This window comes from Tupaia chinensis, unplaced genomic scaffold (genome assembly GCF_000334495.1).
Source record: "Tupaia chinensis unplaced genomic scaffold, TupChi_1.0 Scaffold145367_1, whole genome shotgun sequence".
In the NCBI taxonomy this organism is placed as follows: Eukaryota; Metazoa; Chordata; class Mammalia; order Scandentia; family Tupaiidae; genus Tupaia; species Tupaia belangeri.
The window spans coordinates 1,115,122-1,130,641 of NW_006205228.1; the positions used below are offsets into that span (position 1 = coordinate 1,115,122).

Sequence of the window (15,520 nt, forward strand, 5' to 3'; positions counted from 1 at the left end):
AAACGGTTGATAAATTTAAAAAGGATTCAAATCATATGTGCGATGTTCTTTGACTACAGAGGAATGAAATTATATATTAATAACAAAAAAGTGCTTCTCGGGCTGCCAGGTCCAGGACCCAGACTGTACAGTCAGCCTTGTGGGATGCAGCCACTTTACTCATCTCACTACGCGCTGACCCAGTAACAAATGTTTTAAGTTTAACTTTCTATGGGCCTGGCAGGTGGTGTAGTGGTTCAGACGCTGTACTCCCACATGACTGGACCTGGTGGTTCAAATCCTGGACCTGGTGGCTTACTTTCTCAGTTTATCTGTCTCTCTAGTCTTTCTCTGGTAAAAATAATAATAATAACAACAACAATAAATAAATAAAATTAAGTAAATAATTTTTAAAAAGAGGTTAACCTTTAAAAAAAAATTAACTTGGGACCAGCAGTTAGCGTAATGCTATGTCGCTGGACACCCATGTAGTCGACCACGGTTCAAGTCCTGGACCTGGTGGCTTAAAATTCACTCTGGTCGCGTGTGCATGTGTGCCCAAGATCCCAAGAGGAGAATGGAGAAGAGATTGCGGCATGGCCATCCCCCCTGGGACGTGATTTCTCACTTTCTGTCTTTCTGTCTCTCTCTTTTGTCTGGGGAGTGCACATACCCTATAGCAAAAACCTCTCCAAAAAAAATTTTAACTTTCTAGAAACTGTTTGAGATTTTGTTTGTTTAAGCTTAACCTTTTTCTTTGTCTACTTTCCCATCTAAGTTGGTCAGCTGTTTTGCAACAAATTTGACAGATAAAAGAGCAGATACTAAGGAAAATTTTTTATAAATATGGGAATTCCATTACGTATTGTAATTGCAACTTCACAGTCCACTGTAATATGCTTCATTTGTATTATAGGAATTTGTGTTGTGTCCAAATGAAACTAGTTTCATTTTCAGTTTGATCCCAAACCTTCAAACCCAGTACTGAAAAGACATATCAGAAAGCAGGTTAATTTCTTACATTCATAATATACTTACTCATACATTTTTGTTTCTTCAGAAATCGTGAGATCCTGGAAAATGTGTTAGCTGTCATCCTGGCTATTCTCGTGGCTTTTTTGGGATCTATTCTTCTGATACAAGGTTTCTTCAGAGATATCTGGGTCTTTCAGTTCTGCTTGGTCATAGCCAGCTGTCAATACTCATTACTTAAGGTACCAAAATCTTTTCTTTTTATGCTGTGGAATAATGTTTGTGTTGAAGGGCAGAAGGTCTCCTACAATTCACAAAATTATAAGGCAATGATTTTTAGATTTATTTTCCTTGGATATTTACATTAGATTGTATAGGAGACAAAAAGAGGATATAAACTTTAAAAATCATTATATATAAGGGGAGCTTTCTTAAAGTGATTTCTTTGTATTAAAGGAAAGTATATGTTGGGACCAGCAGATAGCATAGTGCTTATGTCGCTAGACTCCCACATGCCCAACTGCGGTTCAAGTCCCAGACACAGTGACTTGAAAATCATGCTGGGCGCATGTACATACATGCCCAAGATCCCAGAAGGAGAATGGAGGGGCAGGGACTGCAGCATAGCCATCCCCCATAGGGGGTGATTTCTCATATTCCCTCTCCCTATCTCTATCTCTTTCAGGCAAATGTACATACTCTAAGGCAAAAACCTCTAAAAAGAAAAGTGGTAAAATTAAATACCTCAACTCATGTGCAATTCACATGTTTACCTTTCACTTAAAATCAGTGGGGACTGTCATGTGGACCCTTTCTTTCTTAGTACCCTAATTGAAGTTATCAATTAGGTAGACGTGGTCCATTGCCCTGTACTGGTTATTTGCTGTATACATACTAACTTGTAGAGTCCTCCCCCATTCTGAAAACTTTGTTTAGTGTGTATGTCATAAGCTGTCCTTTCTTTTTTTTTCTCTCTTCATTTATAGATATCCATCTGGAGTAAGCCACCTAGAGTATTCTGCTCTATTTCTTTAATATTGATCTGTACTTCAATTCCTCACTGAATTACTGAAATTACAGTCTTTATAGTTGCTAATAATCAGTCTAATTGCTAAGTCTATGACCTTTTTTTTAGTTTCCATTTAATATGAGTGCTGTATCATTGAATACTTGATATACTATCTTCCACATTATATTGTCTTCATTATTGATCTGTGACTTTACCCTGAAAATTCTCACACTTTTCAGATGAGACACTGTTTCTTTGTTGATGTCTCTTTGTTCTTTCAAACACTTAACTTGTGAGAGTTCTCTACCATTCGATTTGTCTCCTCAGTTTACAATTCCTTGCCGGTGTAGTCGTCTTACATTATTTTATTGTCTTTATATACAAATTATGTCCAGATTTATAGCTCAAAATCCTCAACTCTTTTGTAAGCTTTAGTCATACATATCTAATAGACATTTGGACACATTTTTAAAAAGCACATTGTCATCTAATGATTAATATTGTCTTTTCCCAATTTTGTTGCTTTTGATTGGGGGATATCAGTTCAAAATCTTAGTCTCTGTTCCTTCCTCCCTGATCCCCCAAAACAAGTAACCAAATCCCTTTGATTAAATTTGGTGATTTTTATATTAAAATTACTGATTTGATTTGACTTTTATTTCAATCACTTCTTCTATCCCTTTATTGCCTAAAATTCTTTAAGTGCATTTCTTGTATTCTGGTTTCCCTCGTCCCTTAGTTTTGTCCTCTACTTTCAGGTTAATATGGTTATACGTGGAACAGGTAAAAAGTGACTGATATTTTCAAAACTACTGTAGACGACTAGAAGAATAAAAACGTCAGAAATGAGAAGACAGGAACAGAAGGATGGGTGTTGAAGCTGACAGAGATTAAAGATTACTTAGGTTCATATCCAGCCAATGATCAAATGTCAGATTCAGTGAGCTTGGTCCAGTGTATGATTGTAGGTTGGTAATAGGCCATCCTACTGAAATCGTTTGGTACACCTTAGGAAGGTAATTTCATACGAGGATACAACTTAACTGGATTATTTTTATGTGAAAATACACATAATATATTTAATATGAATTCCATTGAATTCTTTAGTAAGCCTGGAATTTGTGGGCAGACCTAGGCTTTTCTTATAAACTAACTTACACTATTGTGCATTTACTGAATGATGGCTCCATGAGAAAGAATTCTACCTTTAGTTTAATGAGTAGTAATGAGCAGAACAGTGAGATAGATATATCTGCAGTATTCCATTTCAGAGCTATTAATTTAGATGCCAATTACTAATTAACCAAAGAAAAACAAGAATTAGGGAAGATCTGAGATGTTTTTAATATCACAGTGACACCAGTATCTGGAGCTGATGTCTCATCTTTGGGACAGAATTAATATAGGTCATTTCTTGATTGTGAAGTATTTACTTGAAATCAATTTCTCAAGCAGTTTGAAAGTTCCTTGTAAAACTGTCCGGACTTCCATATTGTAATAATCTGTCTGTCTGTTTGATTTTTAGAGTGTCCAGCCAGATTCTTCTTCTCCCAGACATGTAAGTCACTCTAATATGGCTGTAACTCTTAGTTCCTTAACATTTATCAAAGCCTATTTTGGGGCAAGCATCCAGTTGAATTAAGATTTATGTTGCTATTCTCTTGTCTAAGTTTTGACACACTACTAGAAATGTAAGTGATTTATGTAAATGACATTGTTCTGGAAGAATCTATCTTGGTTCAAAATGAGCGTAGTAATTCATTTCTGACAGCCTTTTACAGGAGGATGTTATCAATTAGGTAGACATGGTTCATTAAACTCATGGCTGTGTTGTAGTCAAATTAGCTGGAAATAGGACATCCAAACAGCCAAATTATTAGAATTTAATTGATTTAGCCGTGACTGCAATAGGACTCACATCTCAAAGACCCTATATCTCCCAGTAAAGGAGGAGTGTCTTTATTCTTATAAAGGCAAAAATCAATCATTTCTGGGTTGACATGGTGATTACAATGGAAAATGAGGAATGGAGAGGAAAGGGAGTTGGGTTCCTATGCGAAAGCAGTTACAGAAGCCTAATTAAGCAGGTTAATAATTTCTAAGGGCACTCTGTAGACCTTTATTTAATGGTTCACATGGCTCTGTGCAGGAGTCTGGTGATTGGTGATTACATTGCTAAGGAACATCTAAACAAAAAGGTTTTGGGCTAGTTAGCAAAGACAGTAAGTCTATTAATCACTCTACTCTGGGCAAAAGGAGGAAGCAAATATAAAGTTCAAAGAGGGAGGTACTTCTGCTTCAGTTGATTATTTGCATTTATTAAACTTGGAATAATTGTAAATAAGTATTAAAAAATAGAATTTTGAAGTGGGAGAAACTATTTTGCTTCAATAATCATTAGGAGCAAGAATAAAGAACTTAATATATTAGACCTTTGAACAAGTAATGAGATGAAAAACCTTGTTATTCACTTCATGACTTTAAACAAAAGTATCTACTTAGCACTATGTATTTATGAAATATTATTTTATTTTATATCTAACTTAAGTATTTATGGACTTGAAAGCCCACAGGACATTCTCTTTAAAGTAGTTCACAAATATGGGGCCAGCAGATGGCATAGTGGTTACATCACTGGACTTCCACATGGCTGTCTACAGTTCAAGTCCCAGACCTGTTGGCTTGAAACTAATGCTGGGCACATGTGTATGCGTGTCCAAAATCCCAGAAGGAAAATAGAGAGGGGATAGCGGCATGGCCATCCCCGTGTGGGATGATTTCTCACTTTCCCTCTCACTGTGTGTGTGTGTCTCTCTCTCCGGTGAGTGTACTTGCCCTATGGCAGAAACCTCTTAAAAAAAAATAATTGACAGATAGATTCCAAAAATAGTTTATGGTGCTGCTTGCTTTCTTAAATATAACTATCTTTATCCATATACTGGAATAGTTAATAGTAATGGAAATATACGAAAAAACTATGCATATATTTTAATTTTTTTGTAGCAGAATAAATTCATATTTTAATTCCATTTTTTTCATGAAATTTTGATTTGCGTGTGTGTGTTTTCCTTTTTTCAAAATTGCCAGAGAACATGAGCACTTACCAGAGGGAGAGGAGGAAAGGAAGAAACCCCCCTCAGTGGGGCATGGTCATATTGCAATCCCTTCTCCTCCATTTCTCCATCCTACTGGGATTTGGGGTATGCATGTGTATATGTCCGGTGTGTTTCTCAGGCAGCCAGGCTATATGGTCAACCATGTGGGATCTGGTTCCCTTAACCACTAGATTGTGAGGCCAGCCCTCACAAATTTTTGAAGTTCCCTTGTATAAGACAGTGATCTCAGTAGCTAGTTGTGACTCTTAAAATGAACTGAACTGACCTTTTTTCTTTTAATTTCATTTTCAGGGTCATAATCGTATCATTGCCTACAGTAGACCAGTTTATTTCTGTTTATGTTGTGGTCTTATTTGGCTGTTGGATTACGGTAGCAGAAACCTTACTACAACCAAGTTCAAATTATATGGGATTACTTTCACCAATCCTCTGGTGTTTATATCAGCCAGGGATTTAGTTATAGGTGAGTCATGTTTAAAGTATGTTTAACATTAGTTTATCTATATATAAATATTATACTGAGAAATATATCAATTATATAGGTAAAACAGTTTTAATAAGCTTATCTTGTTTATTGTAATCTGCTCTGAGGAACAAAATTATAGGGCTCTTATGAATGAAGAAAGCTAATCATGAACAGATGTAGTAATTCAGCTGCTGAAGCAGAGGGAATCAAAAGGTTTTTCTGTTTTCTGTTTTCTTTTTGGAGCCTGTCTTAGGTTTCCTATAGTATGAACATGGTTGAAATAATTTTAAAAGGTATTGTTTATAGTTGAAAGATTTAACTTAATACTCAAATATTTGCATAGAGATAAATAATTCTAAATGATATCTTCTAAAATTTGCTTAGTATTGAGTTGTTGGAAAAGTCCTGATGCATTTTGCATAGAAAAACATAGAAATAAATGTCATGACTTTTCCGTCAACCCAATAGTTAATGTTAATTCTGGATTCCTTTTCATCATTTATGATCTTCAAATGAATGGAAGGTTGGATATATGTAATATTTTAAATTTACTTTTCTTTTCTTCTATAGTGTTTACACTCTGTTTCCCAATAGTATTTTTCATTGGTCTCCTGCCTCAGGTGAATACATTTGTAATGTACCTTTGTGAACAATTGGATATTCATATCTTTGGTGGTAATGGTGAGTATAAAAATGACTGATTACAGTATTATTTTTACAGATCATAAAATAATAAGGTGAACACTAAAATGTTTTTAAGTTTATATGTAAATGATAATAGAAACGTATTTTAGTAATTGCAGATTGAGAAGCAATTCATTTGTAAATAAGAAAAAATAGTCTACTATCTTAGTGAAAGATCCAGGAATAATGGAGATGACATATAAGAAGTGGTAAAAGAAGCTTGAAACTAAATGTTATAGTGAGTTTATATGGACTTGTATATACATAGACCACCTATATAGATCACCATAGATCATCTGTCCCCAATAGCTTGAGATCTGGATACGTAGCATTTTGAACTGGTACATCTATTTATTTGGTTTCAGAGATTTAGTTTATTTTTAGGGTAGGAATACCCAAATCAGAATCTAAAAAGCATTTTACTAAATACTTTTTAAAGAAATATCTCTGTTTTTAGAGTACAATATATGGATAAGATTTGATACATTTAGAAAATCTGTTCACATGTCATGTGTATTTCATTTAAAAATTAAGTAAGACCTTACCAATTACTCTGGAATCGATAATGATTTGTAGAACTTAAAAAGAAACACATCAACAGCCACCAGTACTTAAAATATACCATTTGTTTATTCAAAATTTTACCAAAAGGTGGATGTGCAACTAGAGAAAATACATAAATGGGAAAGAAATTACTATAATTGTAGAGACTATTTCTCTTTATACTTTATATTTCCAGTCTTCATTTATCTTCCAAGTATATGCAGTGAAATCATGTATGCTTATAAAATGTTGTTATGGATTAAATTTTAAGTAGAAACTAAGCTTCTATGTTGTTATGTATCATATTAGAATGTTTTTAATGTTTGAAAGTGTTTGGAAGAGGTGTGAATTAAGACAGCTGGTTTATTCAATCAGCAGAGTCTAGTAGGGGAAGATATTTTTACTGTTTAGGGACTCTTATTAGTATTATATTCATCTAAATATTATGGGAAAGGCTTAGTTCATATTATTTATAATAGTGGACTTTGTCATATAATTTACATACTTGTACAAGGTGTTAGGTTTTTAATATCTCATAAATAAATTTATTTCCTGTAGATTTCTTTTAAGATCACCATATACAATTTCCATTAAAGAAAATCTATCCTCTCTATTTTAAAAATAGAGTCTAGCAGGGCTGGCAGGTGGCATGGTGGTTAAGGGCGCTGGACTTTCACATAACCAACTATGGTTCAAGTCCTGGACCTGGTGACTTGCTTTCTCATTTTTTGTCTCTCTCTGTCCTTCTCTGATCAAATTTAAATAAATAAATTAATTAAATTAAATAATTCTTTTAAAACAAGGACCAGCAGTTAGTGTAATGGCTATGTCGCTAGACTCCCACGTAGTCGACCACGGTTCAAGTCCCGGACCCGGTGACTTGAACTCACGCCGGGCGTGTGTGCGTGCATGCCCAAGATCCCGAGAGGAGAATGGAGGAGAAGGGATTGTGGCATGGCCATCCCCCCTGGGGGGTGATGTCTCGCTTTCTGTGTCTCTGTCTGTCTGGCGAGCGCACACGCCCTATAGCAAAAACTCTCAAAAAAAAAAAAAACCCAAAAACCAAAAAACCTAATGGAATCTAGCTATCTTGGATCCGGCAGGTGGTGTGGTAGTTAAAGGCGCTGGATGCTCACATGGCCAACTATAGTTCAGGTCCCGGACCTGGTGGCTTGCTTTCTTGCTTTCCCTTTCTCTCTCTCTCTCTGGTCATATTAAAAAAATAACAACAATAATAATAAATGGATTTAAATAAATAAATATTTGTTTTAAAAAATAGAATCTAGCTATCTTAACCATCTTCTATTACTTTTGGGTCCATTTCTTGTTATCGATAGTTACTTATATGCTTTTTTCCTACAAATTAACACATGAGAGTACAAATTTTCTTCTGTTGGTGAATAGTCTAACATTTTTTAGGTAGACTATTACTTTTCAGTGAGTACTTAATATATATCCAGTTTCTATTCAGACTTCTGAAACTTCATTTTTTCATGCATTCTGTTAACATAAGATACATTCTTGAAGCATAATATAGGTATAATATGTTTCTGCTGTGTAAAATGTTCATTACTTCTAAGATGAATGTATTTTATCTCGTATCAAAGACTGAGGATCTCAAGTCTTTTTTTTTGAGAGATTTTTGCTATAGGGCACGTGCGCTCGCCAGACAGACAGAGAGAGACAGAGAGACAAAAAGTGAGAAATCACCCCCCAGGGGGGATGGCCATGCCGCAATCCCTTCTCCTCCATTCTCCTCTTGGGATCTTGGGCACGCATGCACACGTGCCCGGTGTGAGTTTTAAGCCACTGGGTCTGGGATGCGAACTGCAGTCGACTATGTGGGAGTCCATTGACATAACCATTACGCTAACTGCTGGTTTCCATGATCTCAAGTCTTTTTCATGTAAAAATCCTTTCTTTCTTTCTTTCTTTCTTTGTTTTTTTTTTTTTTTTTTTTTTTTTTTTTTTTTTTTTTTTTTTTTTTGCCTTTCAGCACTTGTGCTAGTGGGAAAGAGACAGAGAAAGAGACAATAAGAAGGAAAGTGAGAAGTCACCCCTGACGGGGAATAGCCATGCTATAATCCCTTCTCCATTTTTCCGGGATTTTGGGCATTCATGCAAACATGCCCAGCATGATTTTTCAAACTACCCAGATCAGAGCTCAAACTGTGTCAGCCACATTGGAGTCCAGTGTTTTAACCACCACTCCACTTGCTGGCTCCACGTCACAGTCATTTAAAGTACATGAAAAAGTAACTGAATTTTACAAAATCAAATGAGTAGATGTTTGATTGTAGTCAATAATATTTTAAATGGTTTTCTGTGACTTCAAATTTTTTTCATAGATGTCTGTAAATAAGAATTTCTTTTTCCTTTACTGTGTAGCCACTACAAGCCTGCTTGCTGCACTTTACAGTTTTATCTGTAGCATCGTGGCAGTTGCCTTATTGTATGGATTATGTTATGGAGCTTTAAAGGTGAGCAATAAATTATAGTATGCTTTCTCTTTAAGGCTAAATTTCTATACGAAAATTGTTTTAAATAGAGTAATAATGATATTTTCTCCTTGGTGTCACTTTAGCATTAATTTTCACTATCTTCATATGCTGAACATTATTCTCATTCTCATTTGTATTTTAAAGTTAACCGTTATCGGGACTAGCAGGTGGCGTGGTGGTTAAGGCGCTGGATACTCCCACATGACTGACCACGGTTCGAGTTCCAGACCTGGCGACTTACTTTCTGACTCTCTCTCTGGTCAACTTAAAAAATAAATGAATGAATAAATAAAATTAAATAAATAATTCATTTTTAAAAATTTGATATTAGAAATGGAATATCAAAACTGGGCTTGTCTGGAATAGGGGCATACTTGATAAGCCCAGAATATGAAATCGACTTTAGATTTCTAGTTAAGAGTTTATATAACTTCTTTTTATATCAAGATTTCTTTAAGTTTACAAGAACAAGTTCAAAGGCTGTAATCTAAGATAAATGCTAGTAAAAATTAATACACTAAAATTAAATGTCATTATTAGGTTAGATTTTTTAAGGAATTGTTTATTTATTTAATTCCATTTGATATTATTTTTTTTTTAGATTTTATCAGACAGAAAGAGAGAAAGAAGGAAAGCGAGAAAGCAAGGCACTGGGTCCAGGACTTGAACAGTGGTTGGCCATGTAGGAATCCAGCACCTTTAACCACCATGCCACCTGCTGGCCCATATTAGGTTACATTTTAAATGGTTGTCATCTAGTTGTAAACAGAAAAATTTAAAGTTTTTAATAGACACAGTCATACATACTTATTTTTTTTTCTTTTTTTAAATGATTAATACAAAGCAGTCAGAATGGTAGGGTTGAAAGAACTGTGAAAAGTGATTCTTAGTATCTTTCCTTGCCTCATTTATGCAGGAGCCTTTATGGGGGCATTTATTATATGCCAAATATTGTTAAAAGCCATTTTCTGCTTTTACGTAGCTTATAGGTAGCTGTGATAAAGTCAACCAGCATGTTCAATTCAAGGTAACAGAAGCTATGAAAACAGTGTTACGGGTATACAAATTAAGATCACCTTTGCAGTACCCAAAGGGGTTAAAGACAGTTCTTTTAAGGAGGTAATTTTAACCAAATTTTATGGATAAATAAGTATTAGTTAGTTGAAACAAGGACGAAAGCTGTGAAGTTGTATGGAGGAAACTGCAGATAATTTGGAATTACGGGAGGCTTGGGTATATCAGGAAAGATGGCTTTCAGCAGGGCTGGAAAGGTAAGCAAGGGCTAGATTATGAAATAATTAAATTTACTGAGGTGAGATTGGGAAACCATCAGTGCATTTGAGGTAAGACAAGGAAATGATGAGTTGTATTATCGAATGAGTACTTGTGTCCAGTGTGAACGAGAATGGAGTGTAAGCAGGAGGGATCATCTTGATCATCTTGAAATTATGACCAAGTTTTTTTATGTTGGATTTCATGAATATTTGTGGACTACATGGGTAAAGAGGAAAGAGCCAGAGTAGAGTTTGGGATGATTTCTGAGTACAGTCTGGCTTGAGGAACCGGTAAGATGATGACACTAATGTACAAGATTGGAAACCTTGGAGTTGGGTGAGGGAAGGGATTATTTACATTCGAATACTTTATTTGTTAAAATTAGGTTGTTGGGAAAGTCAGTTCTCCTAATTTTTTTCTTAACAGAGAGCAAATAGTTGACAACTCAATATTTATGGGGCATCCTGAGAATACAAATATATAGTTATGTAGGAATGTTTAAGGTAGTGGTTAATAGATTCAGAAGTTATCAACAATATTAAATGAGATGTAAGAAAAAGCTGCTAATGTGCATTGACAAGAGAAAATAGGTAAGGAAAGAATCCTGGAAAATTTCTATATTTAGGTGTTAGAACAGTTTTCCACATAGAAAACTTCAGAGGCAGTAGAACCTGAAAAAGGTTTCATAGCATTTGGCAGCTAATTAGATATTGATGATTTAATAAAAGCAGTTTGTTGGTGTTTGTTTAAGGAAGCCAGATCAATATAAGTTTAAGTTTTGATAGATATTAAGGAAATGTATCCTTTCAGCAAATAGTTGGGAAGCTTGTATACCTGATGAAGTTGTTTTTGGTGTTTATTGTTTATTTTTATTTATTTATTTTTTTTGTTAATAAGATCTGAGACTTGATTGCATTTGAAAGGTGGGGGGGATCTAGTTGAGGGGAAATAATCAATAGAACTAATAAGGAAATTACTGGGGGCTATAAGATACAAGTCCATGCTTTGCCCATGTGTGCCACCTTAAGCCAGTCTAGTTCCAGGTATTGGATTTCTGTTTTGAGTCATGTATGGAAAGTAAATCATTATTTGCAAGTTGTAATCATAGGGGTTAATAAGTACATGAAGTTTTCTGGCCTAGTTTATACACACCTCTTCAACTGCAGTGGCATATTATCGCAGAGCAGCAGCAATTGTAAAGCTGCTAGCTATGCAGTGTATCCAAAGGCTGGCAGGAAGGTAAGGTTTTCTTTCTACTTTCTGGGCATGACACTTATATTAGACAATTTTAATTTTAAATACCACCCATGGTAGTGTAATAAGATTATAGATTTATTAGTATACATAAGAATAGGTTGTGTATGATGATTTCACTACAGCACTTTTGTAACAGCAAATAGCTGAAAATGAGCTAGTATCTGTCACTTGTGACTGGGTCAGTTAATCGTGGTGTAGTCATGCAGCAAATGCAATATATGTCTTTTCTAGAGAGCACATGTGCTTGCTAGAGAGGAGAGAGAAAGCACCTACCTGTTCCCTAATGGGGTGTGGTCACACTGCAATCCTTTTTCCTTCTTTTCTCCATCCTGTCAGGAGTTTAGGCAGCCATATGCCCTGTGTGTTTTTCAAGCCACAGGGTTGTTTAGGCAGCCACACACATATGCCCTGTGTGTTTTTCAAGCCACAGGGCTGGGATTCAAACTGCAGTTGGCCATGTGGGATCCAGCTCCCCTGACTACTGCACTATGGGGCCTGTCCTGCTTTGAACATTTCGTTTTGTGTTTTAAGAGAGTTTTTTTGCTCTAGGCTATGTGCTCTCATCAGAAAGAGAAAGTGGGAGATCCCCCCCCCCAGGGGCGATGGCCACGCTGCAATCCCTTCTCCTCCATTATTCTCTTGGGATTTTCGGCATGTATGCACAGGTGCCCGGTGGCATGAGTTTTAAGCCACTGGGTCCGGGACTCAAATTACAGTCAACTACAGAGGAGTCCAGTGACATAACCATTATGTCATCTGTTGGTCCCTTTGTGCGTTTTTAAAAAGCACACACACAGGCTTTAAAAATACATAGTCTGGGAGCCAGCACATGATGTAATGATTATATGCTGGACTCCCACGTGGTCGACTGTGGTTCAAGTCCTGGATCCAGTGGCTTGGAACTCACACAGGCACGTTTGCATGACCAAAATCCCTAGAAGAGAATGGAGGAGAAAGGATTGTGGCATGGGCCAATCTCCCCCTGCGGGATGATTTCTCACTTTCTGTCTCTTTGTCTCTCTGGCAAATGCATGCACCTTGGAGCAAAAAAAATCTCTCTCAAATTAATCAATCATTCAATAAAATACATAGTCTGGGACCAGCAGATGGTATAGCAGTTACATTGTGGGACTCCCACTTGGCTTACCATGATTCGAGTTCCAGACCTGGTGGCTTTAAAATCACATTGGGTGCTCGTGCATGCATGCTCAAGATTCTGGTAGGAGAATAGAGGAGAAGAGATTGTGATGTGGCCATCCCTGCCCCCCACTCTCTGGGGAGTGTGATTTCTCACTTTCCCTTTCACTCTCTCTCTCTCTCTCGTGTCCTAAGGCAAAAACCTCTTTTAAAAAAAAGTCTGTGTAAATACATAATAAATTGAAAACTATGGTACATCTGGGCAGTTAGAGTCAATGAGAGACTTTACTGTATAATTTGAGAAATAGTTAATTTTTTCTTTTCTTCTTTTTAGTGGTACAATCTTTTATGTCTGTATTTTCCTGATCTTGACTTTGTGTTTATTCTCATTTCTTCCCAAGCTTTTTAGCAGGATGTTTAGGTCATTAAAAGCTAAACATTTTTCCTTGAGACCACATAGTACCTCCTATTAATATGTATAAACTTTCCAGCTGTTTATATATTTTTTAGAGGTTGCTAGAATTTGGCTATTATGTAATAAAGCAGAAACATTTAGACCTTGGAAGAAATCAAGGCCTACTACAGTGGGTAAACTAAACTGACATTTCTGTCTATTGACCTAGGTCAGCCTCTTTAAATGGATTTATTTTTCAGAGCCTTCTCCTGTCCTTTCTCCCACTTCCAAACCAGAGTTTATTAAAAACTCAGCGGTAACTGGGTTTTGTTTGTTCCATTAAAGATTCAACAGAGATAGTAGTTACTGTCACTTTTTAAATATATATCGATAATTTGTAAGTTAAGAGGAGGTATCTTAGTTTGGCCTACTGTAACCAAGTCTGACTGGGTGGCTTATAAACAGCAGAAACTCGTCTCTCTCAGTTTCCGAGGTTAGAAGTCTTAGGATCTGGGTGTCAGCATGATTAGATTCTGGCGAAGGCTCTCTTCTGTGTTGCAGTCAGCCAACTTCTTGGAAAGCGCCCCAGAGAGCTCTCTGCAATTCCTTTTTAAGGGAACTAAAACAGTTCATGAGGGCTCTCCCCTCATGACCTATTACCTTCCAGCGTGCCACTTCCTAATACCATTGCTTTGGGCGTTAGGATTTTATTGTAGCAATTGGAGTGGGAAGGGGCACGGATGACAGGAGGTGTTCTGTAATTTTTTTGAATGTGCAGTAACTGTTTACTATCAATAAAATAAACAAGTCACTTTGAGATAACTTAGGAGTGTTCTTCTTTTGTCTGAGTATTTTTCCCCTAAATACTTGTTTTGTTTGGTTGTAACTAAAGCAAAATTTACATATAGAGAAATTCATATATCTCAAGTACACAATTTGGTAAGTTTTGGCAAATGGATACGCCTGCGTGATCTACATCCCATCAAGATACAGATACTTGTGTCTCACCAGAAAATCCCCTCATATGTCTATTCCTTATTTCCCCTCCTCCACTGTCCTTTCTTTCACTGTAGATTAGTCTGCAGGTCTCTGAACTTCATGTACTTGAAATTCCTTATTCCCCCTCCTCCACTGTCCTTATGCAGGTCTCTGAACTTCATGTACTTGAAATGATTGATACCTTAGGTAGTTAGTCTTCCGCGTCTGTCCGACCGACTTTGCCAATAATACACACTGTGCATTTTAGTCATTCCTTTTTACTATGGAGTAGTCCGTTTGGTTTTAGTCCCACTTTACCCCTATTCCGTGAATTTATCACAACTCATCCACTTTCTTAGATAGCATCTGAGTTGTCCCTGCCGTAGGGATGTTGTAAACAAGGCTGCTGGGAAACAGGCAAAGTTTTGCGTGGTCTTATATTTTCATTTCCCTTAGCTAAGTGTCCAGAAATGGATTGATCAGTTTTACAGAGTAGTTATATTAAATATCATTTTTTAGTTTTAACTTTTGTGAAAGTTATACATGCCTATATTCTAGAGTCAAAGAGTTCTTAAAAACATTACCCAGAATAGCAACTTCTTAGTCTTTTATTTTTCTTCCTCAGACTTATTTCTTTCAGTTTTTTGAGCTGATTCTTTCAGTATTTACCTCTAACTACTTTTTCTACTTTCTACATTTTTATAAATTTTAAGTTTTATTTATGAACAGCTCTTTATGAATATTGTAGGGTTATGTTTCTTTTACCCCCCTCCCCCCGGACATCCACCACATAAATGCACACGCGCACACACACACACAGCCTCCTTTTGTCTTCCTTAGTAAACATCAGGTTTGACCTTTAAACAACATGGGTTTGAATTCTGCGGGTCCACTAATATGTGGATTTTTCTAAAATATAAATATATTACAGAATAAATACAGTTCTATCCATGTATAATTTTCTTAACATTTTCTCTAGTTTACTTTATTGTAAAAATATAGTATATAAGACATAATATACAAATATGTGTTAATTGTGTTAGAAATATTTTGGTCAACAATAAGCTATTAGTAGTTTAGTTTTATGCAGATTTTCAGGTACTGGGGGTTGGCACCCCAATTCTCACATTGTTCAAGGGTCAACTTCGTTTTCTTCTTTAACTTTGCTTTCTTTTGTATTTGTCTCTCTTTCTTTCTTAAACTCTTCAC

At 36.0% G+C, this 15,520-nt stretch overlaps 1 protein-coding gene across 3 annotated transcripts in view; it reads left to right on the top strand.

Annotated features, from left to right (window-relative positions):
- PCNX1 (pecanex 1) overlaps positions 1 to 15,520 on the top strand; it is a gene marked incomplete at its 5' end in the record, with an annotated part of 166,814 nt that overhangs the window by 88,639 nt on the left and 62,655 nt on the right. For all 3 annotated transcript variants that reach the window (XM_014583989.2, XM_006167960.3, XM_014583990.2), the window contains 5 exon segments: positions 1,040 to 1,193; positions 3,486 to 3,518; positions 5,368 to 5,539; positions 6,113 to 6,223; positions 9,158 to 9,249. In XM_014583989.2, coding sequence (XP_014439475.1) covers positions 1,040 to 1,193; positions 3,486 to 3,518; positions 5,368 to 5,539; positions 6,113 to 6,223; positions 9,158 to 9,249 — 562 coding nt within the window.